The sequence below is a fragment of the Scyliorhinus canicula genome, chromosome 12 (genome assembly GCF_902713615.1).
Source record: "Scyliorhinus canicula chromosome 12, sScyCan1.1, whole genome shotgun sequence".
Lineage (NCBI taxonomy): Eukaryota > Metazoa > Chordata > Chondrichthyes > Carcharhiniformes > Scyliorhinidae > Scyliorhinus > Scyliorhinus canicula.
In genome coordinates this window covers 130,774,630-130,802,072 of record NC_052157.1, presented here as the reverse complement: position 1 = coordinate 130,802,072, position 27,443 = coordinate 130,774,630, and the positions used below count along the sequence as shown (strand labels likewise).

The 27,443-nt window shown below is 49.4% G+C and overlaps 1 protein-coding gene across 2 annotated transcripts in view; it reads left to right on the top strand.

The window, feature by feature from the left end:
* si:ch211-283g2.1 (sodium- and chloride-dependent GABA transporter 1) overlaps positions 1 to 27,443 on the top strand; it is a 139,147-nt gene that overhangs the window by 93,693 nt on the left and 18,011 nt on the right. For both annotated transcript variants that reach the window (XM_038814394.1, XM_038814393.1), the window contains 4 exons: positions 4,718 to 4,842; positions 6,369 to 6,481; positions 22,741 to 22,881; positions 25,970 to 26,069. In XM_038814394.1, coding sequence (XP_038670322.1) covers positions 4,718 to 4,842; positions 6,369 to 6,481; positions 22,741 to 22,881; positions 25,970 to 26,069 — 479 coding nt within the window. The remainder of the gene's footprint in view (positions 1 to 4,717; positions 4,843 to 6,368; positions 6,482 to 22,740; positions 22,882 to 25,969; positions 26,070 to 27,443) is intronic.

Here is a 27,443-nt window from a genome sequence, read left to right as displayed (position 1 = left end):
TCAGTGTTTGAACTGAGAAAGGAACTTGATTTCTGGTACTCCAACCCTGGGCCCTCTCCCTGTTGCTGAGGGTGAACTTGTCCAACACAAAGACAGACGGAGAGAGCGTGAGCAAGACGTCGGCCAAGGCAGATGATAAGGATGCCTGGCATGTGTGGGTGCTGAGTGGAGCCACGGATATGATAGGTGTGCAAGTGCCAGAGGAGAGAAGGCCAGATGGAGATGTGAAGATGTGTAAGAGTGAGTGCTGACGTCAATTCAGCTGGCGGGTCAATGTGAATGTGCGATAGACTTGTGAGTGTGTCATTTGAGTGTGATGAGATGGTTGACTTAGCCTAGCGGCATGGATGAGATCCTTCATTCTCTTGTGTACTGGCTTCCTGAACACGTCTGTGCCAAATACTGCTGCCAATGTCACCTTGGTGGACTTCCTGCAGCCAGAATCAGGGTAAAGGACATCACTGCAGACCTCGACTGCATACAGCAGGCTCTCCAGTGAGGCATCAGCGAACTTGGGGACTGCCAGCTTCTTCGATTTTGGGGCCATGTCTTCAATGGAGCAGCCCCGGGTTGCCGACTGTACACAGTTGCATTTTAAATATGGTGCCCGGAGTGAGGAAGCAATGAACTCACATCGGAGGTGGTCATATCGGAGGCTATCCGCTCACGATCCAATGCCTTTCCCGTGTGTGTATAATTAATGAATCAGAAAGCTAATGATAGGGCGCGAAAACCCACCAGTGTGGCCAGTAGGAAAACATCGCTTTTCCAGTAATGCGGCGGCGGAAGGGGGGGGGGGGTGCTTTGGTAGGAGGAACGGATGTGCAGAGTATTTCTTCAATGGCGAGAGATTAGAAAGTGTATAAGCACAAGGAGACCTAAGTGTCTTCATCACCAAGTCAGACGCAGCAAGCACTTAGGAAGGCTAATGGTATACAAGTCTTTATCACAAGAGGATTTTTAGTACAAGAGTAGCAAAGTCTTGCTTCAATTATATAGAACCTTGGGCAGGCCGGGGGTGGCGGAATTGTCCAATGAAGAGAGATTAGGAAAACTGTATTCTCCAGAGTTTCAAAGAATGAGAGGTGATCTCATTGAAGCCGACAAATACTTAAGGAGAGACAGGGTAGATGTAGGTAAGATGTTTCCCTGGTTGGAGAGTCCTGGACCAGGGGTCACAATTTCAAAATAAGGCAGAAGCACTTAAGGACTGAGATTCATTTTTGTTTTTACTCAAAGCGTTGTGGATCTTTGGAATTCTCTATTCCAGCGGGCTGTGAAAATTGAGGTTGAGTCTTTTTAAAGCCGAGATTGACATTTCTAAATACCAGTGACCTAAAGGGATATGGCGATAGTGTGGGGGGAAAGGACTGGATGATCTGCAATGATTGTATTGAATAGCAGAGTGGGTTTGATGGGCTGATTGGCCTACTCCTGCTCCTATATTTATATGTTATACCATGACTGAAGGACAAGGGGACAGGGATAGAAAACTAGAAAATGGCAAGTTCAGACGGGTAACAAATCTGAAATAAATTAAAAAGCAGTTAGACAATGTAATGGACCGGATCAAAGCTTCCTCTAAAGGATAAGTCAAATGGCATTCCTCATTTGTACTTCTCTTTGTGATCGTTCAGATTATGAGAAATCCCATAAAATGATTATCATTTGATTAAGGAAATAATGAGCCACTGTAGCTTCATTATCTTTAATACCCTCAGTACTTCTTTGCCCTGGAAACTTCAAGTTGCTAAAGTCCAGGCTTTGTGTCATCTCATTGCTACTTCCTAATGTATCTGCTTTCTCCTTTGGTCTCTTTTCAGCCCACACTATAGGTCTTAGCCCTTCAGCATAGTCAACAGTTTGGTTTCTTTATCTTAAAACTTGTCTATTAAATCAAAATTCCCTCAGTGCCAATTTTCTTCCCGTGGACATTAGACATTATCCTTGAGCAATAGGTATTCTCAGGGTTGCATGCACTCTCTGATCTATGGATATTCCCTGAGCAATTAATGTTCCGTGGTCAATAAACACTCTCTCTGGATGACAATCTCTCAGCAATAGACGTTCCCCAAGCAACTTAAGCAATAGACCAGACAGCATCAAAGTGAAGAACATAGTAAATAGGAGCAGGAGTGGACCATACATCACCTTAGTCTGCTCTGCCACTCCATACATTCATAGCTGATCTTCAGCCTTAATTCCACTTTCCCACCTGCTTCCCAATCCCTTGATTCCATGAGATACCAAAAGTCTACCTATATCAATCTTTAATATATTCAACAATCGGGAATCTCAAAAATGACTAAATGCCATAACTCTGTGGGTAGAGGATGAATGGCGGAGCAGGCTCGAAGGGCCAGATGGTCTACTCCTGCTCCTAGTTCTTATGTGCTTATGTTCTGTGCTGTATGACTCTATGGGAACACCACCATCGGCAGGTTTCCCCGCTAGCCACTCATCATCCTGACTTGGAAATAAATCACCATTCTTTCATTGTCACTGGGTCAAATTCCTGGAACGCCCTCCCTAATAGCACAGTGGGTGTGCATACACCACACGGACTGCAATGGTTCAAGGAAGCAGATCACCACCAAATTCTCAAGCGCATTTAGGGACGGACAATAAATGCTAACATAGACAGTGATGCCCACATCCCATGAATGAATATTTTAAAAATTGTAAACTGGGGGCAGGATTCTCCGAACCCCCGCCGGGCCGAAGAATCGGCGGGGGGGGGGGGCGGGGTGAATCCTGCCCCGCCGTCCCAACGCCGGCTCCCGGATTCTCCGCCGCCAGGTTTGCAGCGGGGGCGGGAATCGCCCAACGCAGGTCGGGGCAGTTGGCAGTGGCCCCCCCGGCGAATCTCTGTCCGCGATGTGCCGAGTGGCCGCCCGTTTTCGGCTGATCCCGCCGGCTTAGAATACACAAGGTCCGTACCGGCGGGACCTGGCTCTGCAGGCAGCCTGCGGAGTCCTCCGGGGGGGGGTGGAAGGATATGGCCGCTGGGGAGGGAGGGGGGGCCAGGGTGGCCTGCACAGCAATCGGGGCCCACCGGTCTGCAGGCGGGCCTGTGCTGTGGGGGCACTCTCCTTCCTCTGCGCCGGCCGGTGTAACAGTCCGCCATGGCCGGCGTGGAGAAGAACCCCCTGCACATGAGCTGGGATGACGCCAGCACACACTGGCGCTCCCGTCCATGGGACAACTCCGCCAGCTCACGGGCCTAGCCCCTGAAGGTGCGGAGGATTCCGTACCTTCCAGGCGGCCCAACGCCAGAGTGGTTCACGCCACTCCTCGGCATCGGAACAGTCCGTCCCGCCGGTTGACGGAGAATCCCGCCCCTCCTCTTTCAATCTAGTACCAAACTTGTAAGACACAGATGTACCTTTCTATGGCCATGATTTTATGGCCACAGTGCGCCTGCAAAGCAGTTCGCCATCGCGCAGCATGGCTGATAGAAGCTGAGAGACCCCACTCCCGGGATCATGCGAGACTTTGCAATGCAATCCTGCCCGTTGTGGAAGGTACTTGTGTGGGTCTCCCAGTGGATTGGAGGCCCCAGGTGTATGCCTTTTGGGCAGGGAGGCACCCTTGGCAGTGCCATCTGGGTGCCAACCTGGAACTGCCAAGGTTTCCAGATGGCAGTGCTAGCTGGGGTGGGCACTGCCAAGTTGGCACTTGTTTTGCATGGGTGCGATTGGGCTGGGAGTGCCCTGCACAGGTGTTGGGCGGGGTGCGGATGGGGGTGCAGGGACCCTCCCATGGTGCGTTGGGGCTTGGGGCTGTCGGGGGTCACTTTGGGGACTTCGGAGATCGGGAAGACACGGAGAGGGCATCATTAGCCCCACGCATGGTTCACAGTGGTAGGGGTGGGGCTGGAGGGTTTGGGGTCGCACAGAGTGTTGGGGGTAGATGCTTGTGTCGGGGCAGCAAGATCTCGGGGGTTGGGGAGGGGGACATTGGTGTCTACTCACTCGTGCTGTCCGGTGTAGGTTATTGACCCATTTCTGGCACAGGGGGCTAGTCCTCCTCACACCCCCACCGCTCACAGCACTGCCACCTCGTCCCAGGCAGCACTGGCTGCCCTATGGCTGACCCTCCGGGACCCTCAGGGGAATAGGCCATCCCTCCTGGCCTCCACTGCATCGAGGAGCCTCCCCGGATCTGTAACTCCAAATCTTGGGGCCGGACTCCTCGGGGCCATTGTTGCAAGCTGGCTGGGGTTGGTGGAGCAAGTGCTGCTCGATCTTGTCAGTGGTATGCTGGCAAGCCCAGACATGGCGAATCGGCTGCCGAGCCTTAATTTTCGGTGAGAAGCACGAGGGGTCTCGTTACGTGGACCAATTAACATTGATAGCATTGCCGGCCTCGCCGGGCCGAACGCCCGGGAAGCTCGTGGCAGTTGCCGCTCACTACCACACTTAGAAATTTTTCCCGGAGAATCGCGCCCCTTGTCTACTTACTTTCCCACCTATCTTTGTGTCGGAGTGTTTTTTTTCAATGGAACATGTTTTTTTATTGAAAATTGTGAAGATGTGTTGCTGGGTGTTTCTCTCACTATTCCCTGGCCATTGGCCCTAGGAAAACAGAACTTAACCGAAGAGTTCATTATTATGAATTGGAAATTCTTCTGTTTGTAAATCTTCTCAAGTACTTGAATAATTTGTAAAGAAATTGCTCACAGCGGTATATTAATTATGCTTTCATTCCCTCACAGAGATACATTGGCCATCTCACTGACTAATGTGGCCACAAGTATCTTTTCTGGATTTGTTATTTTCTCCGCATTCGGATACATGTCCCACATGATTAATGTCTCCATCGACGATATTGCTGTAGATGGTAAGTGAATGTAAAGGTGCAAAAGGAGCTGAAATTGCCTGAGTCTTTGGGCAGAATCTTTATGCCTGGCGAGGTCGGGAACGGAGGTGGACGGAACCCCAAAATACCAGTGCCAGCCGGTGTGCCCATTTCCCAACCCTGTTCTTGACACCAGCTGTTTTTCTGATGCGGGTTCAGATGGGGTGCCTGCTCCTTACCCAATTCCAACGTGGCTCATTAAGAGCCCTGTTAACTTTCTGGGGTTGCCCAGCTAGTTTCCTGACATGACAATTGGCCGTTTGAATGCCGGGTGTGCGTGCAGTGACAGGCCAAATGCTAGTGCTCCAGACAGGCCTATATCTCCCTGCCTGGGCCTACAGTGGAAAGCCTCCTTTTGTAGGGATCCCTCCAGCCTCCCACCACCACAGTGGTCCAGCTACTTCTTCTGTTTTTTGTTAAACCTTTAAACAAATTGGTGAGAGGGTGTATACTAATGGAAGCCCTTTCTCAGTTACACCCACCTTTTATGGATGCTGCTTTGTAGGCGGAAGGCCTCGGATAGGCCTTTCAGAGACAACCCGGTGCTCTGGATTGGTCGGAGAATGCCAATTAAGTGAGCTCCCTGGCGGGTGTGAATGGGGTGTGACTACAACAATCCCAATACCTGCTTCTCCCGCCTGAGTGAAAATTCAGGTCCTGAATTCTGGGAACATGCTTCAGCCAGATTGCAGAAATGTGTGCAAGTAAATGTGATTCCAACTCCAATATTTTCTTTTTTTACACAGAAATTTAGAGTACCCAATTATTTTTTTTCCAATTAAGAGGCAATTTAGCGTGGCCAATCCACCTAACCTGCACATCTTTGGGTTGTTGGGGTGAACGTGCAAACTCCACACGGACAGTGATCCAGGACCGGGATTTGAACCCAGGTCCTCAGCGCCACAGTCCCAGTGCTAACCACTGTGCCCCATGCCGTCCCAACCTCAATATTTTCACCTGCCATGGTTGTAGGGAGGGGGAAAACTGCACAGACGCTACTCTTATTGCAGTATGGGAGGCCATTAAAAAGCAAAGTTCCAGGGTTGCTGACAAAATGGCTCAGCTCTTTCAAATAACTAAGAAGGGCCGAGTTTGAACCCCAGTCTGTATTAAATAAGTTGATCTTGGGCATGGCAGGAGAAATGCTGTAGTCACCCCCTCAGAGTTGGAGAGAGGGAGCTCAGCTGTTGTTCCAGTGTATTATCCAGCAGTTCATGTATCTATGTGGATGTTGGGCAAGGAGACAGCTTTGACTTCTTTACAGTCAAGTAGTTTGTCAACGTCCCGGTGTTTGGTTGAGATTAATAGCTTTTACGAAAGTTGTTGATAGAGTTGTGCCCAGCAAGATGTCAACACCTTCAATGTGAAAGCAGAAAAGAGGAGAAAATTGGTGAGAAGTAAAATTGAAGCAAATATTTGGGGCAAACAATTTCTTTCCTTATATCAGTCATTTTGTGTGGTATTAACACTGCAGTGCCTTATTTTTACAATGGTTCTTAACCTTGCAGGACCAGGGTTGGTGTTTGTGGTTTACCCAGAAGCCTTTGTTACGATGCCAGTTTCACCCCTGTGGGCAGTGCTCTTTTTCGTTATGCTGCTGCTTTTGGGGCTTGACAGTGAGGTAAGACTCAATGTAAAACATCGGCCGCTTCAGGTTACCGTGCTGATTTGAGGAGACATGGCAGCTGCCACAGAGAATTGGAAGTTTATATGCAGGGTTTGATGCACTATCAACTACAAGAAGACGAGAGTAGGATGTAATCGAGGCTTTACTACACTGAGATGTGTGGCCTCCTACAGCAGCTGACGAAATGGCTGCTGTACGGGGAGCACACATATTTATACTCCGCCTACTGGGTGGAGCCAGTAGGCAGGGATCTACCCCCGTACTTACCGTAAAACACACATATATACAGTATATTGTTGTTGAAAACTCACCACTATTCTTAGAATTCCCCCTATACCAAAAAGGGCCGACATTCTAAATGGTGAACAGGGATTCTCACTCCCTGACTCCGATGCAGGCTTTGGTGAGTGCTATTCAGGTCAACTATATTTTCAGGTTATCCCCTGGTATAACCCATATCTTCACCGAAGATTTCATCTACTTACCACTTAGTAGCATCAATCCTGGGTCCCGCATTGCTAAGTAAGTAAAGTAGACTTAGGAATAAACCATTGTTTCAGGTTAAATTAAGTTATTTTATTATTATATTTTTTCTTTTAAAAGTTGCAATCAATTTCTTTACCGAAAGGTAAAAAGACCTTGCTTCTGGATCCTTCTGGTTGGTTGAAGGGACCTTCAGGCCCACCTTGACAATCAATCTTCTTTAAAGTCTGTTCTTCTTGAGATGTATTCGCTGGTTAGCTCGGTTGCTGTGTCTTGTCGATCCCATGTACTGAGCTATGAGAGCTGGCTCTGCTGGCTATCTCTGAGCTGACTCTGAGCTGACTCTGCCTCCTCTTTAACTTCTAGTCTTCCTTAGATGTATTAGCTGTTTTAGCTCGGCTGCTATGTCTTATCTTTCCCATGACCGAACTGGCTATAAGCTGACTGCTTGCTTCTCTTGTTCCTTCTCTCCTTCTCTCTGAGTTCTGGTTCTGGTCCCGGTGGTTCCTGCTCTGGTCTCTGGGTTTATATTCTCTTTCTCACAGTTATTAAGATTTTATGACCTTATTGTAAAGTAACTATTATTTCATTTTGATTGTAAGAAGTATCTTTGATCTAAACATTCTAATACAATTAAGTATTCATTTTGACATAACCTCACCTCTCAGGCTCCTGATTACATTGTTTCCTTTGTGATGTTCAAAGTTCCTTTGTGATATTCAAAATGCTTTGGTTTCAATAGAGGTGTGAATTTTGGTTTGGTTCCTGTCATTTCTACAGTTTTATTTTCCAATTGTGTCCCCAGTTCATAATTTTGACTTTGATTTTGACTTTAAATCATGTTTCTCGTAGACTGATAGTCTCCAGTTTCCTTTAATTTACTTGGTGTTAGCAGAATTTCACACCTAGAATTGTCAGCAAATTCAACTTCCTTTCCAGCTGTTTACTAAGAGAGTTCATTTCAATTAAGGTGGGAAACATTGCTTTTAGCTGTATGTTAAAAATTCACTTGGTTATAACTTGAAAGACCTGCCTGTTTTTAAACATTCGTCACCTAACTCAACTGAAACCTTCATCCGTGCTTTTCCAGATGCTTATTAAGATAGTTACTTTCAATGAAGGTTTGAGCCATTGTTTTTAGCTTCATACAAGAATCCTGTGTGTTTGCTAAGCCTGCTTGGGAGAAAGAATCTGCACTTTATAATCCTGCTCTTTGCAGCTGCTGTTAGCCCTTCGTGGGATCTTTCCCTGTATCCTCTCATGTTTCTCTCAGACCAGATATTGCCAGACTTCCATGTTTCAAACGACACATCTTTCCATATTATGAATTACAATATACACCAGTGGTGACTACCACATTCACCCCTGTTAAAAAATGAGTCCAGCGGAAGTGGTGGAGAACTATATACAGAAAGCTGTGGTTAAAATCACAGAGAATATTACAAATTCAGGCGGTCCGGTGCCTTGATCTGCCATCGAGATCGCCGCAGTGCTGGTGGCGACTCAGGCGTCGGCAACTCCGGGACTCTGGGAGCGTGTCAAAATCCTCTTCATCCCCGGGTGGGAGCAAGAGGAGGACAGATTGTCCCACAGCTGGGCTGCGGTTGGGGTGCGCCAGGGGAAGGAAGGGTGGCGCCGGGGCAGAGGGGGTTTGTGTGTGTGTGTGGAACCAGCTGGTGCCAGGTCCCTGAGTGAGACTGTGTCTTGGTGGCAGTCAGGGTACGCTACGTAAACATGCTGCGGGTTGGCGTGGAGTAGCTGTACCCTTACAACCAACGGGTCCACCTTGTGGAGTCGCATGTGTCTACGGAGGAGAACGGGTCCTGGAGGTGCCAGCCACGTTGGGAGTGAAACCCCAGAGGTGGACTTCCTAAGGAAGGCAAAGAGACGTTCATGGGGGGGTTTCATTAGTCACGATGCACGGGAGTGACCGAATGGAGTGAAGTGCGTCGGGGAGGACCTCCTGCCAGCGGGAAGCCGGGAGATTTCCAGACTGTCCCATTCTCCCGCTCCACCTGCCCGTTTCCCCTGGGGTTGTAGCTGGTCGTCCTGCTCGAGGCAATGCCCCTGTTGAGCAGGAACTGGCGCAGCTCATCGCTCATGAAGGAGAACCCCCGGTCGCTGTGGACGTAGGCGGGGAAGCCGAACAGAGCGAAGATGGTGTTGACGGCTTTGATGACGGTGGCAGACGACATGTCGGGGCATCGGACGGCAAAGGGGAATCGGGAATATTCATCAACCACACTGGAGGAGAGGGGCCCTTTGAAGTCCACGCTGAGGCATTCAAAGGGGCGGGGGGCCTTCACCAGGCGTGCACGGTCTGGCCGGTAGAAGTGCGGTTTACACTCCACGCAGACTTGGCAGTCTCTGGTGATCGCCCTGACTTTCTCGATGGAGTAGGGCAGATTGGAAGCCTCAATGAAGTGGTAAAAACGGGTGACCCCTGGATGACCGAGATTGTCGTGCAGGGTCCGGAGACGGTCCACTTGCGCTCTGGCACATGTACCTCGGGATAGGGCATCGGGAGGCTCGTTGAGCTTACCGGGGCGATACAAAATCTCGTAGTTGTAGGTGGAGAGCTCGATCCTCCACCTCAAGATTTTATCATTTTTGATCTTGCCCTGCTGTGTGTTGTTAAACATGAAGGCAACCGACCATTTGTCAGTGAGGAGAGTGAATCTCCTGCCGGCCAGGTAGTGCCTCCAATGCCGCAACAGCTTCAATGATGGCTTGAGCCTTTTTTTCGACGGAGGAGTGCCGAATTTCGGAGGCATGGAGGGTGGGGGAAAAGAATGTCACGGGCCTGCCTGCCTGGTTGAGGGTGGTAGCCAGAGTGACGTCTGATCCATCGCTTTCGACCGCGTGCATCGTGGCCTTGGCGATGTTGGCCTTGATACGGTTGAAGGCCTGGTGAGCCTCGGCCATCAGAGGAAAAACGGTGGATTGAATGAGTGGCCGGGCCTTGGCCGCATAGTATGGGACCCACTGGGCGTAATACGAAAAGAACCCCAGGCATCGTTTGAGGACCTTGGGGCAGTGGGGGAGAGGGAGTTCCATGAGGGGGCGCATGCAATCGGGTCAGGCCCCAGAACTCTGTTCTGGACCACATAGCCGAGGATGGCTAAGGGTTCATGCTGAACACGCACATCTCTTTGCTATACGTGAGGTTGAGGGGAGTGGCGGTGTGGAGAAATTTGGAAAGATTGGCGTCATGGTCCTGCTGGTCGTGGCCGCAGATGGTGACATTGTCCAGGTACGGGAAAGTGGTCCGCAGTACGTACCGGTCAACCATTCAGTCCATTTCCCGTTGGAAGACCGAGACCCCGTTGGTGAGGCCGAAGGGAACTCAAAGAAAGTGGTAAAGGCGGGCGTCTGCTTCGAACGCAGTGTCCGCCTTGCGGGTGGAGAGCTGGTGGTAGGCAGATTTCAGGTCCACTGTCGAGAAGACCCGGTACTGTGCACTCTGATTGACCAAAGCAGATATGCGAGGGAGGGGGTACGCCTCGAGCTGCATGTACCGATTGATGGTCTGACTGTAGTAAACGACCATCCTGTTTTTCTCCCCAGTTTTCACCACTATCACTTGGGCTCTCCAGGGGCTGTTGCTGGTCTTGATGATGCCTTTCCGAAGCAGCCGCTGGACTTCAGACCTGATGAAGGTCCTGTCCTGGGCGCTCTACCGTCTGCTCCTGGTGGCGACGGGTTTGCAATCCGGGGTTAGGTTTGCAAGAATGGAAGGCGGGTTGACCTGAAGGGTCGTGAGGCCGCAAACGGTAAGGGGTGGTAGGGGCCTGCCAAATTTCAGGGTTAGGCTCTGGAGGTTGCACTGGAAGTCCAGGCCGAGTAGCAAGGCAGCGCAGAGGTTGGGGAGAACGTAGAGGCGGAAGCCGCTGAACTCCACGCCCTGAACAGTGAGAGTGGCGATGCAGTACCCCCGGATCGCCACGGAGTTGGATCCGGAAGCCAGGGAGATTCTCTGGTTAGTGGGGTGTACTGCAAGGGAGCAGCGCCTTACCGTATCTGGGTGAATGAAGCTCTCAGTGTTCCCGGAGTCCAGCAGGCAGGAGATCTCATGCCCGTTGACCTTCACCTTTGTTGAAGCGGTTGCGAGGTTGTGTGGTCGAGACTGGTCAATCGTGACCGTGGCGAGATGCGGCTGGTCGTCGGCGGTTGCAGGCAATGAGCGGCCTGATGAGGTGCTCGACGGGCAGGGGTCCTGAGGCTACTGTAAATGAGAATGCTAGTTTTATGGTCGCCGCGAGGTCGAGCGTGGCCCCTTCTAAGAGGCACTGACGGATGTAATCAGACCCTAACGAATGCGTCTGTCATCAGCAGATTCGAGTGTTCCGTGGCTGAAACGGCCTGACAGTCACAATCTCTAACTAGGGCGAGCAGGGCACGCCAGAAATCTTCCACCGACTCACCGGGAAGTTGGCGCCGCGTGGGGAGGATGTGCCTGGCGTAGATTTTGTTAGTCCGCTGAGCGTAGTTTTCCTTCAGTAGCGCCATGGCCTCTGCGTAGGTCGGCGTGTCCTGGACGAGGGGAAAGACGTTGGAGCTCAGCCGCGTGTAAAGGATCTGGAGCTTCTGTGCTTCTGGGATTGCGTCTGGCGCAGACCCCATGTACGTTTCAAAACAGGCTAGCCAATGTTCGAAGTCCTTTTTGGCGTTGTCTGCTTGAGGATGCAGCGCAGGCGAAATGGCTTGAAGCGGAGGTCCATCTATGAAAAATCTCAGTGTAATAAGTGTATCAATTACGAGAAGACAAGATTAGGATGCAATCGAGGCTTTATTACACTGAGATGTGTGGCCTCCTACAGCAGCTGACGAAATGGCTGCTGTCCGGGGTGCCCACATATTTATACTCCACCTACTGGGCGGAGCCAGTGGGCAGGGATCTACCCCCATACCTGTAGTACAGGGGCCTTACCGTAAAACACACATATATACAGTATATACAACAGTGGTGACTACCACAGGGTTATAATCCTGACACACGAGGAGGTGACAATCGCGAAGGAAGGAAAAAAGAAATCATCTGCGCTGTGACCAAATTCTCAATCCTTTAAGAAGCTCTGAAGATTATCTGTCCAGTAGTTAATATCAAAATGGCGTCAAGCTTTGGCCTATAATCCCACAGCGATAGGACACTTCCTCAACATAATAACAATTCAGGCCATTGTCTCTTGCACAGTGCCCCCCCACCCTCCCCATCCCACCCACATCCCCCGGAGTCCCTGAGATTAGGTAAACCCAGCAAAGTTACACTTGGAGTGGGAAAATTAATTATCTTCTCTAATCAACAGAGAATTCAAATATATGTGAAGTACTTCTGTCAAATATAAATTATAACTCCGTGTGACTTCTCAAACAGATAATGTGTAATTTCTTTTGATATCAAAGCATTATTGTGTTGTTTTACACGAAAACAAGATGCCAGTCATTGAGCTTCGTTTTGCCTGGTGGATCACAATGTAAATGAAACAGCTCAGCTGTCACCAGAACACTGGAGCGGCTCAAGAGCTGGAAAAATATATTGAACAAATCATAAACAAGCAAGCAATCTTACATAGATTGAGACTGGATATTTACAAGAACACGTATCTTAACTAACTCAGCAAGAAAACAAAGTAAGAAAAATGTAAAGATATGATCATGCACGACTCCTCATGCGATGATGGAATTTGGCATTGTGTGCACAGAGTGCTGGTTAGGGGAGAAAACCAGAGTGTCGTTCTCCGGCTGCACAGCCGAGTTTTCTCTTCTGATTCTCTGGCACTCTGTACAAAAACATCTGGAGGCGTGGTTTCACGCTGGCGGGGTGAGGCCTATAGAGCTGTCAACACCGACTCCACAGAGTTTGGGGCGAGGTTTTTAAAGGATGCCCCAAGCTGTGTCAAAAGAACACTCTGCCCGTCCCTCCCCCTCCCGCAGACAAATGTGGGGACTTCCCTCCCCCCAACATGCATCTGGACAACACCCCATGGCAATGGGAACCCCCCCCCCCCACCCCAGCAATTGCCAGGGCAATCCCACCATGGAAATGGGGAACACTGCCCCCCCCCCCTCAGATAGGGTCCCCCCCCCCTTCCACAAGCAACGGGGCATCGCCCACCCCACACGGATATGGGGAACCTTCCCTGCAAGCACCGGGGCGACCACCCCCCCACAAGCTCCAGGGCAACCACCCCCTCGGATATGGGATACCCGCACCCATAAGCAATGGGGCAACCCCACCCAGACAGATATGGGGAACCACCCACAAGCACCGGGGCAACCTCCCCCACACATAAAGTGAACTCCCCCAATGGGGCTCCCAAGAGGGCCCGTCCATAGACCTGCCACCTGGCAGTGCCACCCTGGCAGTGCCACTCTCACCCCGAGGGCTACACGTACCTGTGTGCCCCTGACGAGTTCACCTTGACTGCTTCACGTCTTTAAAAAGCAGTTGTAAGGCACTTCCGGTGGCGGCCATGGAGGGGTAGGTCGCACATTTGATAGCTCCCGCCTGTGACGGACCTTTGGACCTTTTTCTCACGTTTCTTTCCGGATTGTATTGGATAAATCGATGAAGAGCGAGACAGTGAGGAGAAATCCCCCTGCAGTGTATGGAGAATTGGACCAGAAGTGGTCGTGTGAGAAGACAAAGTTCTACAAGGAAGATGCGAGCAGAGCTGGCAACGCGGGAAAGCATAGTGGAGAAGCAGGGCCACGGGGAGACAGCACAGTGGTCAACGGAGCAGCGGGTGAAGTTTTTTGAAGATTGCTTCGCCACGCTGAAAGAGGATAGGCTGGACCCGATCAAGGATTCGATTGATCAGGTGGTGCAGAATCAAGAAACCCACGGATGAGCGATCCAGGAGGTGGAGAAAAAGGTGTCCGAGCACGAGGAATACGAGGAATACCTAACCGTGCTGGAGACCAAGGTGGAGATGATGAATGACCAGGCTGATTACATGGAACGTTAGAGGGTTGAATGGGCCGGTCAAGATGGCTCGCGTGTTTGCACACTTGAGAGGGCTGAAGGCGGCCGTGGCAATGTTACAAGAGACACACCTAAAGGCTATAGACTAGACGAGATTGAGAAAGGGGTGGCTCGGCCAAGTATTCCACTCAGGGCTAGACTCAAAGACCAGGGTGTGACGATCTTGATCAATAAACGGGTGCCATTCGAGGCAGGGATAGTGAGTGGGAAGCTGGAGGGGGTGCGGGTGAACGTATATGCTCCGAATTGGGATGATGTGGAATTTATGAGGCGGGTGTCAGGTAAGATCCCAGACTTAGAATCACATAGCTTGATCATGGGGGGAGATTTTGACACAGTCATTGATCCGGAATTGGACCGGTCAAAATCCAGGGCAGGAAGACTGCCAGCAAAGAAATTGAAGGGGTTTATGGAACAAATGGGGGAGTAGACCCATGGAGGTTTGCACGGTGTAGCCATCTAAGATGGCCAGTGGCAAAGGACCATGGGAATGGCCAACCCAGGACTCAGACAGATACAGAGCATATGTGTACTTGAAACACAGGTAACCAGATTTGATCGAAACCCCCTGCTCGTTTGCATTTTAATGGCCCATTTTCCCAGGACAATAGAACTCCAATCAAGCAACCGGTTTAACCACTGACTGATCGGCGCCACTCCCCTTACTCAGAAAGCCCAACTGACAAGGTCAATGACCGCTAAGGACCCGCCCAGCTACCAAGGCACCCGCCCCTTTATTGGCCAAAATCGAAGAGAGTGATCAGAGCCCTGTCGAACTATTGGGTCCAAGGTTAAGGACCACCCCAAAGAGTGCGAAATCCCAGAGGGATAAAAGGGAGCACAGCCATGTGTTCTGTCTCTTTTGGATCCGGCCTGTGCCAACCCAATTGCAGCAGGAACAGCCAGCCAAGTTCAAGACCAACGATCGCTACCTGACGGATGAGCCCAGCAGAGACAGAGCCATTTTCTTTGAACCAGCCAAGTGAAATCCAGATAAAGACCTTATCCATTTGCACAGTGCCGGTCGCCCTGAAGTTAAGTATAGGTTATTGCAGCTGATAGGTGTAGTTTAACTCATAGTAAATATTGCGTTTGCATGTCGACACAACTCTTGTGTATGTAAATAAACCATCTTTTGTACTAACTAACTGGTTGTGTGGTCATTTGATCGACATAATGGAAGACTTGTGGTTCACCAATATTAATAGAGCAACAATGGATAAGGGTGAAGGAGTTTCCTTTTTTCTCCCACATCCACAAAGTATACTCTCGCATTGACCATTTTGTTCTGAGCAGGGCTCTAATACCGGGGGTGGTGGATATTGAGTACTCGGCAATCGCAGTATCGGATCATGCCCCACATTGGGTAGTTCTGTGGGTTAGTGTGGAGAGAGGGCAACGCCCGCTATGGAGGCTGGTTGTGGGGTTGTTAGCGGACGAAGCGATCTGTGGGCGGGTAAACAAGTCCATCCAGAACTACCTGGAAACAAAAGATACGGGGGAGGTCTCTGCAGCGATGGTTTGGGAAGCTTTGAAGGCAGTGGTCAGAGGGGAATTAATCTCGATACGGGCCCACAGAGAAAAGGCGGAACAGGCTGAGAGGGATAGGTTTGTTGAGGAAATACTCCAGGTGGACAGGAGATACTCGGAGGCCTCAGACGCGTGGCTACTGTGGGAGCGGCAGAGGTTACAGGCGGAGTTTGGACTGTTGACTACAGGGAAAGTGGGAGAACAGCTAAGGAAGGCAAGGGGAGCAATTTTTGAGTATGGGGAAAAGGCTAACAGAATGTTAGCGCACCAGCTCAGAAAAAGGGAGGCGGCCAGGGACTTAGGGAGAGTAAAGAGTAGAGGTGAGATTACGGTCCTGGACCCAGTGGGGGTGAATGGGGTGTTTAAGGACTTTTACAGCAAATTACATGAGTCGGAACCCCTGGCTGGGGTGGAGTGGATGAGGCAGTTTTTGGGTCAGTTGAGGTTCCCGAGGGTGGATGTGGATCTGGTGGAAGGACTGGGATCCCCAATTGAAATTGAGGAAATAATTGAGGGCCTGGAGGGCATGCAGTCGGGCAAGGCCCCGGGGCCTGACGGCTACCCAGTGGAATTCTATAAGAAGTTTCCAGAGATATTGAATCCATTGCTGGTGAGGACATTTAATGAAGTAAGAGAGAAGGGAGTCCTCCCCCCAACAATGTTGCATGCCTCCATTTCATTGATCCTGAAACAGGAGAAGGATCCGGAGCAATGGGCGTCATACAGGCCAATTTCTCTACTTAATCTGGACCCCAAACTGAGATACTAAGATACTGGCCACAAGGATAGAGGATTGTGTCCCAGGGTGATAGGGGAAGACCAGACAGGATTTGTAAAGGGCAGGCAACTCACGGCCAATGTTCGAAGGCTTTTAAATGTTATTATGATGCTCTCAGAAGGAGAGGAGGTGGAGGTGGTGGTCGCGATGGATGCGGAGATTGCTTTTGATCGGGTGGAGTGGAATTACCTGTGGGAGGTGCTGGGAAGGTTTTGGTTTGGAGAGGGCTTCATTGACTGGGTGCAGTTGCTCTATCAGGCACCAGTAGCAAGTGTGCGTACGAACCGGCTGAGGTCGGGGAGGGGGGGGACGCGGGGTGGAGCACTGGGTCTTGCTTTACGCAGATGACCTGCTCTTGTATATTTTGGACCCATTGGAGGGGATGGGGGAAGTTATGCGGATCCTCGGGGACTTTGGTAATTATTCGGGGTATAAATTGTACATGGGGAAAAGCGGGATGTTTGCGATCCAGGCAAGAGGGCAGGAGAAGAGACTGGGAGAGCTGCTGCTTAGAATGGTAGGAAAGAGCTTTCGGTATCTGGGAATCCAGGTGGCCTGGGAATGGGAGGCACTGCACAAGTTAAACCTATCCCGGTTGGTAGAACAAATGAAAGGGAACTTTGAGAGAGGGGACATGCTCCCGCTATCACCGGCGGGGAGGGTACAGACCGTGAAAATGACGGTCCTCCCCAGATTTCTGTTTGTCTTTCAGTGCCTCCCCATCTTCATCCAAAGGGCCTTTTTCAAGCGGGTGAATAAGGTGATTTTGGGCTTTGTGTGGGCAGGTAAAACCCCGCGAGTGAAGAAAGTGTTGTTGGAGCGCAGTCGGGGGGAGGGTGGGTTGGCGCTGCTGAACTTCTGCAACTACTACTGGGCGGCTAATATAGCCGTGATTAGGAAGTGGGTAGTGGGGGAGGGGGCAGCATGGGAGCGGATGGAGGCGGCGTCATGTAAAGACACAAGTTTGGGAGCATTGGTAACGGTAGTCCAACGGGCACACGTGACGGTAACCCGGATGAGCAAGTTTTTTGAGGTCGAGGACAGGTCTGCGAGGTGCGCAGGAAGCCCAGCAAATCATGTCCGCATGTTTTGGGCATGCCCGTAGCTTAGAGGGTTTTGGCAGGGTTTCGCTGAGGCAATGTCCACGGTACTCAAAATGCGGGTGGTGCCGAGTACGGAGGTGGCGATCTTTAGAGTGTCAGAAGAGTCGGGAGTTCAGGGGGCGAAAGAGGCTGTCATCTTGCCCTTTGCGTCCCTGGTAGCCCGGGGGGGGGGGGGCAGACTGTATTTTTTTCTTGTTGCTGGGGGGGTGGGGTGAAGATTGGGATGGGGTGGGAATGCTTATTACCATGTTTATGTCGCTGTTATTGTTATTATTATAAAAACTTGCAAATACCCTAATAGAAAAAAGTTTTTAAAAAGAAGCAGTTGTAAACCTCACCAATGTGACTTCATGTCGGCGAGGGTGGGAAATTCTAGATCTGGGCGGAGCAGAGGGCGGTAAAGACCGCCAATCATATTAAAATGTATTTAAATGTATTGAAATGAGGTTACCGCCCTTCTGGGCAGGAACCTTGTTACGTGACCAGTGTGGGGCGGGGAAAATCGCAATATTGGATTGCACCAGCGGGAATCTCGTTTTTCGCTCCTTGCAAGATTTTGCTTCCACTTCGCCGTCTGCACTCGCGGCTAAAGTGGGTGCAAAACCGCCCCTTATGTCTGTCAGTTATGAGGCAAGGGCCTGTGCACATCAGGGATTGGACGAATAATTGTCCAAACTTGTAGGATTTCTCGCCAGGTAGATGTAAAATCGTCATCCACGGGTCAGGTGAAAATCCTACCAAAGACCAGCAGCACCAATCTCAGTTTTACTCTTTTATCCCTGATTTGATAGACGGTTGGACTATTTGTCCAGCCACACTATTAGCCTTGATAACCCTCTCGATCAGAAGGTTATCGGTTCAAGTCCTCTCCAGGACATTATCTAAGCCAGTGTTCTTCAAACTTTTTTTCCGGGGACCCATTTTTACCAACTGGCCAACCTTTGGGACCCAACCTGGCTGACCTGCACGACCCACGCCAGCCGACCTTCGCGACTCACGCCGGCCGACCTGCGCGACCCACCATTTTCTCTTACCATGTTTGCTGCTGACAAAAATGGAGGAAATGGTTTTGGGTCCCTTTGGCCCTCGTACACGCTCCTCCAATGGAACCTGTTGGATGAAGGTGAAGCCTTCCAGTGTCCGAAAGTATGGAGTCTCCAACTGTCCAAAGTTCTGCATTTTTTTCCTGTAAAATGTTATCAAATAAAACACCCCCGAACTTGTAAAGAAAATGAATAAAATAAATGAAAAAAATAAAAATTAAATGAATAAAATAAATGAATAAAATGAATAAACCACCCCCCCCCCAACTTGTAAAACAAAAAGCTGCAGCCGTTTTCTTTTAAAAGTGGCCGCACTGCGCACGCGTGCCTGATTATTGGTGCGCACGCACATGCGCGCCGATGATCTGGCACGCATGTGCAGTGCGGCCGCATTTTTTTACATGTTCGCGGCCATTTTGAAGGCCGCTTGGAGCCGGCGTTCGGCTGTTGCACACATATTTGCGCAATTGGGAACGCAATGACGGACGGCTCCGCGACCCTCCCGACACCTGCCCGCGACCCACCCGCGGGTCGTGCCCCCGAGTTCGACAATGCCTGATCTAAGCAGTACTTAAAAGATACCAGTACTGGAGACACCACCATATGGGTGAGATGTTAAAGCCTGGCTGCTCACTCAGATCTATGCAACAAGTCCCACTGCCGGAATTGAAGAGGAGTAGGGGCGTTTTCCCAGTGTGATAGCCGCTGTGTGCTCCTCAACAGCGGGCACTAAAATAAATTGTTTGGTTATTAATTTCATTGTGGGACCTTGTTTGCTGCTTCAGACCCTACATAACACCAGCGATTTCACTTTAAAAGGACTTCACTGACTCTAAAGCAAATCGGGATATTCGGAGGGAGTGAAAGATGTTATCAGAATGTAAATTCTGGTTTTTTTTTTCTTCTTTTAACACTGGGAGTTAATTTAATCTTTTAGAAATGACCTTTAAATGCGTGCCGTGATGCTTTATGAATATCAATCCATAACTTTGTGGTTTTCAAATTGTGTCCTCATGAGGTTCCTACCTACCATTCTGAAAGGCCCTTCCAGCTACACAACTGCCTTCTATATGTGCACCTTCGAACTGACCTTGATGATAAAGAACGGTTTATTTCACATCCTTGAGGAGAGTATCCTCGGCAAACTGGATTTTAAATTCAAATTCAAAAATTCTGTCAAGCACAACTTTGTGCTGTGGATCATCAATATATTAAATGTCACATAATAATTATTTGGGATATTATAACATCCTGAGCTCCACCTCTTCACCCAGTTTATATGGAGAATGAACTGCTGACTCTTTTTCATGCTCCACCTCTTATCAGGGAGACTACCAATCATTGCAACATTGTATTAGGAAGGGCTTTAACAGTTTTCTAAATTCTCTGTGCGATGATCAAACCAAAAAATACACAGTTGAGGTCTCGTCCACTTTCTTCAGTTGTTTTGAAGCTTTTGCAATCCTAATGAGATGTCTTTCCAGCGACCTTTCACTGGCTGACTCACCTGACTCAGGAGCTAATTGTACGTCACCCACACCACTTTTTCTCAGCTTTTTAATAAAAACGCATGCACAGGCGATTAAATCCGTGATCTGCACCTTTGTGATTGCATTTAGTTGTAGATGAACGTGGGCTATCTTTGCTTTGTTCCAGTCTATATAGGAATTCTCTCAATTACTAGTCCCCATTCCACACCATAAGCCTTTCTCTTGGAAGATAGATTTATTTTAAATCATGTGCACACATCAGCTTATGTGTTGTGGTCTTTGTAATTAAAAAGAAAGCATTTAATAAAGAGTGAGCAGGACAACGAGTTGGCAAATCGTAGGACTCTGAATGACAATATTATTACTAAGCTTGCCACCAAGTCTAAAGACAACGATGTTTTTTTATTAAAAAACGCAAATGCCCAATCCAGGCCCAAGGTGAGAAAAGACATGGGATGAAAATGAAATGAAATGAAAATTGCTTATTGTCACGAGTAGGCTTCAATTAAGTTACTGTGAAAAGCCCCTAGTCGCCACATTCCGGCGCCTGTCCGGGGAGGCTGGTACGGGAATCGAACCGTGCTGCTGGCCTGCTTGGTCTGCTTTTTAGCAGCGATTTAGCTCAGTGAGCTAAACCGAGCGTGGACGGTGTAGACGGTCAAGATGAATGTGCTGTCCCGGTTCCAATTCTTGTTCAGATCCATACCGATCTGTATCCCCAAGGCCTTCTTTATCACAGTTGCCAAAACGATCATGGCATTTGTCTGGGGGTGGGGGGGACCTGGAATCAAATGGGACAGCACTTCGGTTTGACCGAAATAGCCACTATGGCCCCCATCTACCACAGGTTTGCACCAGCCATGTTGGATGCCACCTTTGAGAGGTAGAGACCAGACGGAGGGACGCTGACAGTTAGGGACTTCTGTATGGACGACAGACTAACGACTTAGAGGAACGGACAGAAAGATTATAACTGCCCAACAGGAATGAACTGCGGCACTTATAAGTAAGAAACGTCCTCCGCAAGGAAACAACATCATAGCCACGGACACCGAGACATTCAATGTCAGAGAGCCTGTTGGACGCGGGCAACCTGGGTGGGGGGAACTGCGGGAACCTGTATGGGCAACTGTTAGAAGGGGCACACTCCCCACTGGATGAGACATGGGAGAAATGGGAGGAAAAACTAGGGATAGAAATAGAGTGGGGATTCTGGCGAGAAGCACTGAACAGAGCCAACTTCACTTCCACATGCGCAACTGAAAATGGTGGAGAACGCACCTAACTAGAACCTGAAAGAGCAAGTTCATCTTGGAGGTGGAGGACAAATGTGAACAGTACCAGGGAGGCCCGGCCAACCACACACACATGTTCTGGACAGCCTTCTTCGAGGCAATGTCCAAGGTTGTGAGGGTGGAACCAAGCCCGAAAGTGGCAGTCTTCGGGGTACCAGATCAGTCAGAACGATTCATGGGAAGGGGAACCGATGCTCTTGCCTTTGCCTCCCTAATCGCGATCAGCAGGGCCACCCAAAGCTGCAGACTGGCTGGCCAACCTGTCGGAATTTCTCCACTAGGAAAAAATAAAATATGTCATCCAAGGGTGGGAAGAGGGTTTCCACAAGACGTAGAAACCATTCACCAACTTGTTTGAGGACCTGGTTGAAGCCAAAAGCCAATAGAGTGAGGGGGGTGGGGGGGTGGTAGGAGTCATGCACAAAGGAGACTAAAGCTGCAAAGAATAAGAGGAAGGAAAGAAGAAAGAAGGGAAGAAGTGTGGGGAGGTTGGAGGGGGGACAAAAAACGCCGGGGCAGATGACGGAGGGCGGAGAACAAGACCACAGACAAAGGACCGTACGGCAGGAGCACAGGCTCCCAGGTCAGAACGGGGCAAGCAGAGGTCGAATTAGCCATGTACAGGGTGGAGCACCACTCCCCACAGACGGGAACATGCAAATAAAACCAGAGAGCGAACCGAATCAATGTATGCCTGCGGGCCGGGGGTGGGGGGTTTAACAGAAACGGAGCCAAGGTATCCCACATATAACGCTCCCTTTCCCATCTTTGCTATTCTTTTTGGTGGGGCCGACACAAGTAAATAAATAAAACCCTGCAAATATGTACGATAAAACATGAAACACCTAAACAGTCAAGGGGAGGAAGGGGTTTATTCGATATTGGGGTGGGGAGAGGGAGAGAGGCCTATGCCTGCTATATGAAAATGTATGGACTTTTTATAAACTTTTGTGAACACAGAATATACAGTGCAGATGAAGGCCATTTGGCCCATCGGGTCTGCACCGACCCACTTAAGCCCTCACTTCCACTTTTCCCCGTAACCCAAAAACCCTCCCTAACCTTTTTTTGGATACCAAGGGCAATTTAACATGGCTAATCCATCAAACTTGCACATCTTTCGGGACTGTGGGAGGAAACTGGAGCACCCGGAGGAAACCCACGCAGACACGGGTTGAACGTGCAGACTCCGCACAGTGACCCAAGCCGGGAATCGAACCTGGGACCCTGGCACTGTGAAGCCACAGTACTAACCACTGTGCTACCGTGCTGCCCCAAATAAATATCACCAAAATCTCACTAAAAATGTTTTAAAACCAAAAACAAATGTCAGAACTCTTTGTAGCTTAAAATTCTAAGCAGGGAATTCTGTGTCTTTCAATTTTGTGTGATAGACCAGTTATTTGGTATTTCTACTGAGCAAATTGAGTTAGTTATGGTGCTGAGATTTAATTTAAGAAACCTATTTATTTAAGAAACCTATCATTCAAGGATTAATTCATGCAATTGCTTCACACACGTGTCTTCTATTTCTCCTCTTTTCCAGTTTGCTATGGTGGAGGTGATGGTGACAAGTCTATTGGATGCCTACCAGGACAGCCTCCTGAAATATCTGAAAAGGAAAGAGTTTGTGGTGTTGGGGGTCTGTGCCGTAGGTTTTCTGTTAGGAATTCCAAACGTCACACAGGTATATGTCACACCAAATGTCAGTCAAACGCGTTTTTCTAAGGTCAGGATTTTCCACGCCCCATCATGATGGGATCTGCCACAGGATACACGGCGGCCCAGCCAGAATGTCCATTGACTATCAGCGGGACCAGGAACTCCCACCCTAGTCATAAACCTTCATGGTGTCCGAGTATTAACTGAAGGATGGATCAAAATGCCAACATGACACCCAGGCACTTTTATCAATAATGGCCGGAACTCTCCGGCTCTTGGGATACATTTTTCCTCCTGGCAGCACAGCCTCGCCCACAGGTTTCCCAGCAGTGTGGGATGTCTTCAATGGGAAATCCCACTGACAAGTGGCGGGAAGAGAGAATCCCACTGCCCTGGAAAGGGGGGATGCCGAGAAACACGTGGCTGGGGGAAGCGGAGAATCCCATCCATCGTCTTAGCGTCTTCCAGTTTGGCTAAATTTATTTGCATCTTTGGGCATATGTTATAGGCGGATTTAATCATACAATTTTGTAATATATTATCTTGTAAGTTTGTTACTGGGAATTTCACACTGAAAGGAAAATAATGCAGTTTCGGTTTCATTAAGGTTCCTCCTCAGAACTGAGCTCGGAGTTTCCCGTTCTGATAAAAAGCCATATTCAGCTCATAACATTATCGCGCTTTCTCACTCCACTTCTGCATCCAGACTCACTGAGTATTACCTGTGTCGCTGAAACAGCTGCTCACCTTTTGTCGGATATTTGTGCCACAGATGTTCCGGGGAAAATCCAGACTGAATAAGATCTGAATAAGATCATGGGCAGCACGGTAGCATTGTGGATAGCACAATGGCTTCACAGCTCCAGGATCCCAGGTTTGATTCCCGGCTTGGGTCACTGTCTGTGCGGAGTCTGCACATCCTCGCCGTGTGTGCATGGGTTTCCTCCGGGTGCTCCGGTTTCCTCCCACATTCCAAAGATGTGCAGGTAAGGTGGATTGGCCATGATAAATTGCCCTTAGTGTCCAAAATTGCCCTTAGTGTTGGGTGGGGTTACTGTGTTATTGGGATAGGGGGAGGTGTTGACCTTGGGTAGGGTGCTCTTTCCATGAGCCGGTGCAGACTCGATGGGCCAAATGGCCTCCTTCTGCACTGTAAAATCTATGATAGGATGCTGACACCTTACTGAAACGATCACTCCATCCAGTCCCGGCCCTGCCATTCAGAATAGAGGGCAGCTGAAGAAGTGAACGTTATCTGCTGTTAGTGAGGTCTCCGAGTTTGGCCAGTGGCTCGAGCAATACCACAAACAGTTGTTTCACAAAAGAAAATAATCAATTCCAATTAACCCCAGCTTTAATATTCGGTCATTCATTAATGCAGAATTAATTTTTTTCTCAAAAGTATTTTTATTCAACAAATCTTTCAGCAGTTTTACCATTCTAAACAACCCCACAAAACCCCCCCAGCTCACCCAAACCCCTCCTTCCTCAACAGTCAATGGTAACAAACTCCCCAAAATGCATGATGAACAAACCCCAATAATTGTAGAACCCTTCCTTCACCCCCCCCCCCCCCCCCCCCCCCACCCCCTCAGCGCAAATTTCATCTTCTCCAAGGTCAGACATTCTAGCAGGACCTGCCATTCCCAGGCACAGGGTGGAGAGGCTGACCTCCACCCCAATACCTGCCTATCAGCAATCAGTGAGGTGTCCGCACACCATCTGCAGCTCCGGCCGATCCGACACCCTCAAAATGACCAGGCTCCACGTCCACATGTAAAACCTCCGAAATAGTGATTAATACCATCCTCCAAAAGCTTTTCAGGTTCGGGCAGGACCAAAAGCTATGTACATGATTCGCAGAGCCCTCCCACATCGCTCACAGATATCCTCAACCCCTTCGAACAACCATCTCATCCTAGACTTTGTCAGGTGCACCACCTTCAGTCGTATCAGTCCCAGCCTCGCGAGCAAAGGCGAGGCGTTTACCCTGCGCAGCACCTCCCACCACATACTCTTCTCCAGCACCGCCCACATCTCTTCCTCCCACTTTGCCTTAACCCCCTCCGTGGAAACCCTGTCCTACTCCAAGATCCTCCCGTAAATTGCCGAGACAAACCCCCCTCTCCAACCGCCCCCCCCTCCGTTAACAGCACTGCCTTCAGCAAAGAGGAGGCCAGCACTACCGGGAACATCGGAAAGACCTTCCTTGCAAAGTCCCGCACCCGCACAGGCCTAAAGCTTTTGACCCGTGTCAGCGCAAACTTCTCGCCCAACTCTTCCAAACTCAAATCGCCCTCCCAGAAACAAATCCGTAATTTCCTTAATCCCCCTCGCTTCACATCTTCGAAACCTTGCATCTGTCCTCCCCGTCTCAAACCCATTACTCCCCCTGATCAGCCCCCTCCCCCCACCCTGACTCAGCTCCAAACCTAAAACGCTGTCTAAACTGCCTCCAAATCTTCAACGTGGCCACCATCACCGGACTCACCATGTACTTCCCTGGGACCATAAGGAGCGGTGCCATTGCCAGGGCCCACAACCCCAACCCTGCAAGAGCCCGCTTCTATCCTCACCCACAAACCCCCCCTCCTCCCTGCTCCAACCCTGAACCTTCTTTGCATTTATCACCCTCTGCAGTATCACCTTTCTACCTACCCTGCCAAAAAAAATGAGATCAGCCTGTCCACCCCCTGAACAAACACCTTGAGCAAAAAGACCGGTAGGGGCATTGAAACAAGATCAGGAATCACGGTAAAACATTCAACTTTACTGCCTGCACCCAGCCTGCCAATTAATGCAAAATTCATGACTGAAGGTTAAACCCCCACCTACTATGAGGTACTAGTACTAACCACTGTACCACACCGACACCTCATCTTATGGAGAGGGAAGGGTTGATTTCTTTTAGGAAAAAGGAGGCAGGCTAGTTTACACCTGCTGGTCGTTCCCGATTTGTAAATACCATTAAGCTTTTTGTTGAAGTATTATTGCCTCCTATCTCCCAGATTCTGACATTTCAGCAGGATCAGAACTCTAATCGGTTTGCGCCGTTGAGTCCAAAGCATTTCTTGGATGTTTTTAATGTCCGTCTTAATCTGATGTCATTTCAGGGTGGGATTTACGTTTTCCAGCTCCTGGACCATTATACCGCTCAAGTATCCATTGTTTTCCTGGCTTTCTTTGAGGTCACCGCTATTTGCTGCTTTTATGGTGCGTCTACTGTGTTTCTTAGCATGAACTGATCTCAATACAGATTCAATCAAACAGATCTGTCTTAAAAGACAATTGCGTACCAGGGTATCAATAGCTGGGTTACAAGAAATTGGTATAGTCTTTACCATGATGATACTGTAATTATTGAATAGAGAAGATCAATATAACACAGATATCAATTTACTAATTTAAAAATAATCAGTTGTATCAACTAAATCAAATTTTAAATGCGTTAAATATTAATTGTGACCTTCTCAAATTAAAAGAATCCTAATTCTGTTTGCTAAAATGTATCATGTGATGAACACTGGTTTCTCCCAAAATCAAGGAGTGCATAAAACCCATTACACAGACAGTCACAAATGAAGATTAACTGGGATGTATGCATTAGGCTAGTTGAAGCCTGATTCAGAAGGACAAGTCTTAACTAACAGCTTTGCACAGCAATCATACAAGTGCCAGGCAATGGCCATTTCCAACTAGAGAGAGTACCATTAGCATTGGTGAATCCCTTACTGCCAACATCCTGGAGGTTACCATTGACCAGAAGCTTAGCAAAATACATACGGTAGCAACAAGAGTAGTCCGGGATTGGCAATTTGGTGGTGCATGACCCAACTCCCCAAAGTCTGTCAATCAACAACAAGGCACAAGTCAGGAGTCTGATGGAACAGTCTCCACTTTACTGGACGGGTGCACCTCCAACAACATTTAAGATGCTGGACACCATCCAGGACAAAGCAACACACTTGATTGACACCTCACCCACCGTGTTGAGAATTCTCTCCCTCCATCACCAGTGCCTGAGGCAGCAGTGTGTACCATCTACAAAGTGCACTGAAGCAACAACCAGGGATCCTTCGGCAACACCTTCCAAAGCCGTGACATTGACCACCTCAAGGAAAAGTGCAACATTCGCGCAGGATCACCACAGCTGCAAGTCCCCCCTCCAGGTCAAGATCTTGGAAGTCCCTCCCTAACAGCACTGTGGGTGTACCCACACCACAGGGACTGCAGCGGTTCAAGGCGGCAGCTCACCACCACCTTCTCAAGGGCAATTGGGGCCGACCTACAAGTTCTGGTCTTGCAACACACATCACATCCCATGACGGAATGAGAGACAAGATGAAGCTAGATGGGCTATAAGATGAAGGCATGTTAAATCGCCGGCTCCAATACACCCCTCCCTGATGAGCTGAATGCATTCTATGCCCGCTTTGAGCAAGAGGTCAGCGAGAGCGAACCCTCCACCCCAGAAGCCTCAGATGAACTTGTATCTAAGATCACCATTGCAGACGTCAGAGCAGCCTTCTCGAAGGTCAACCCACGGAAAGCCACCGGCCCGGATGGGGTACCCGGACGAGTACTCAG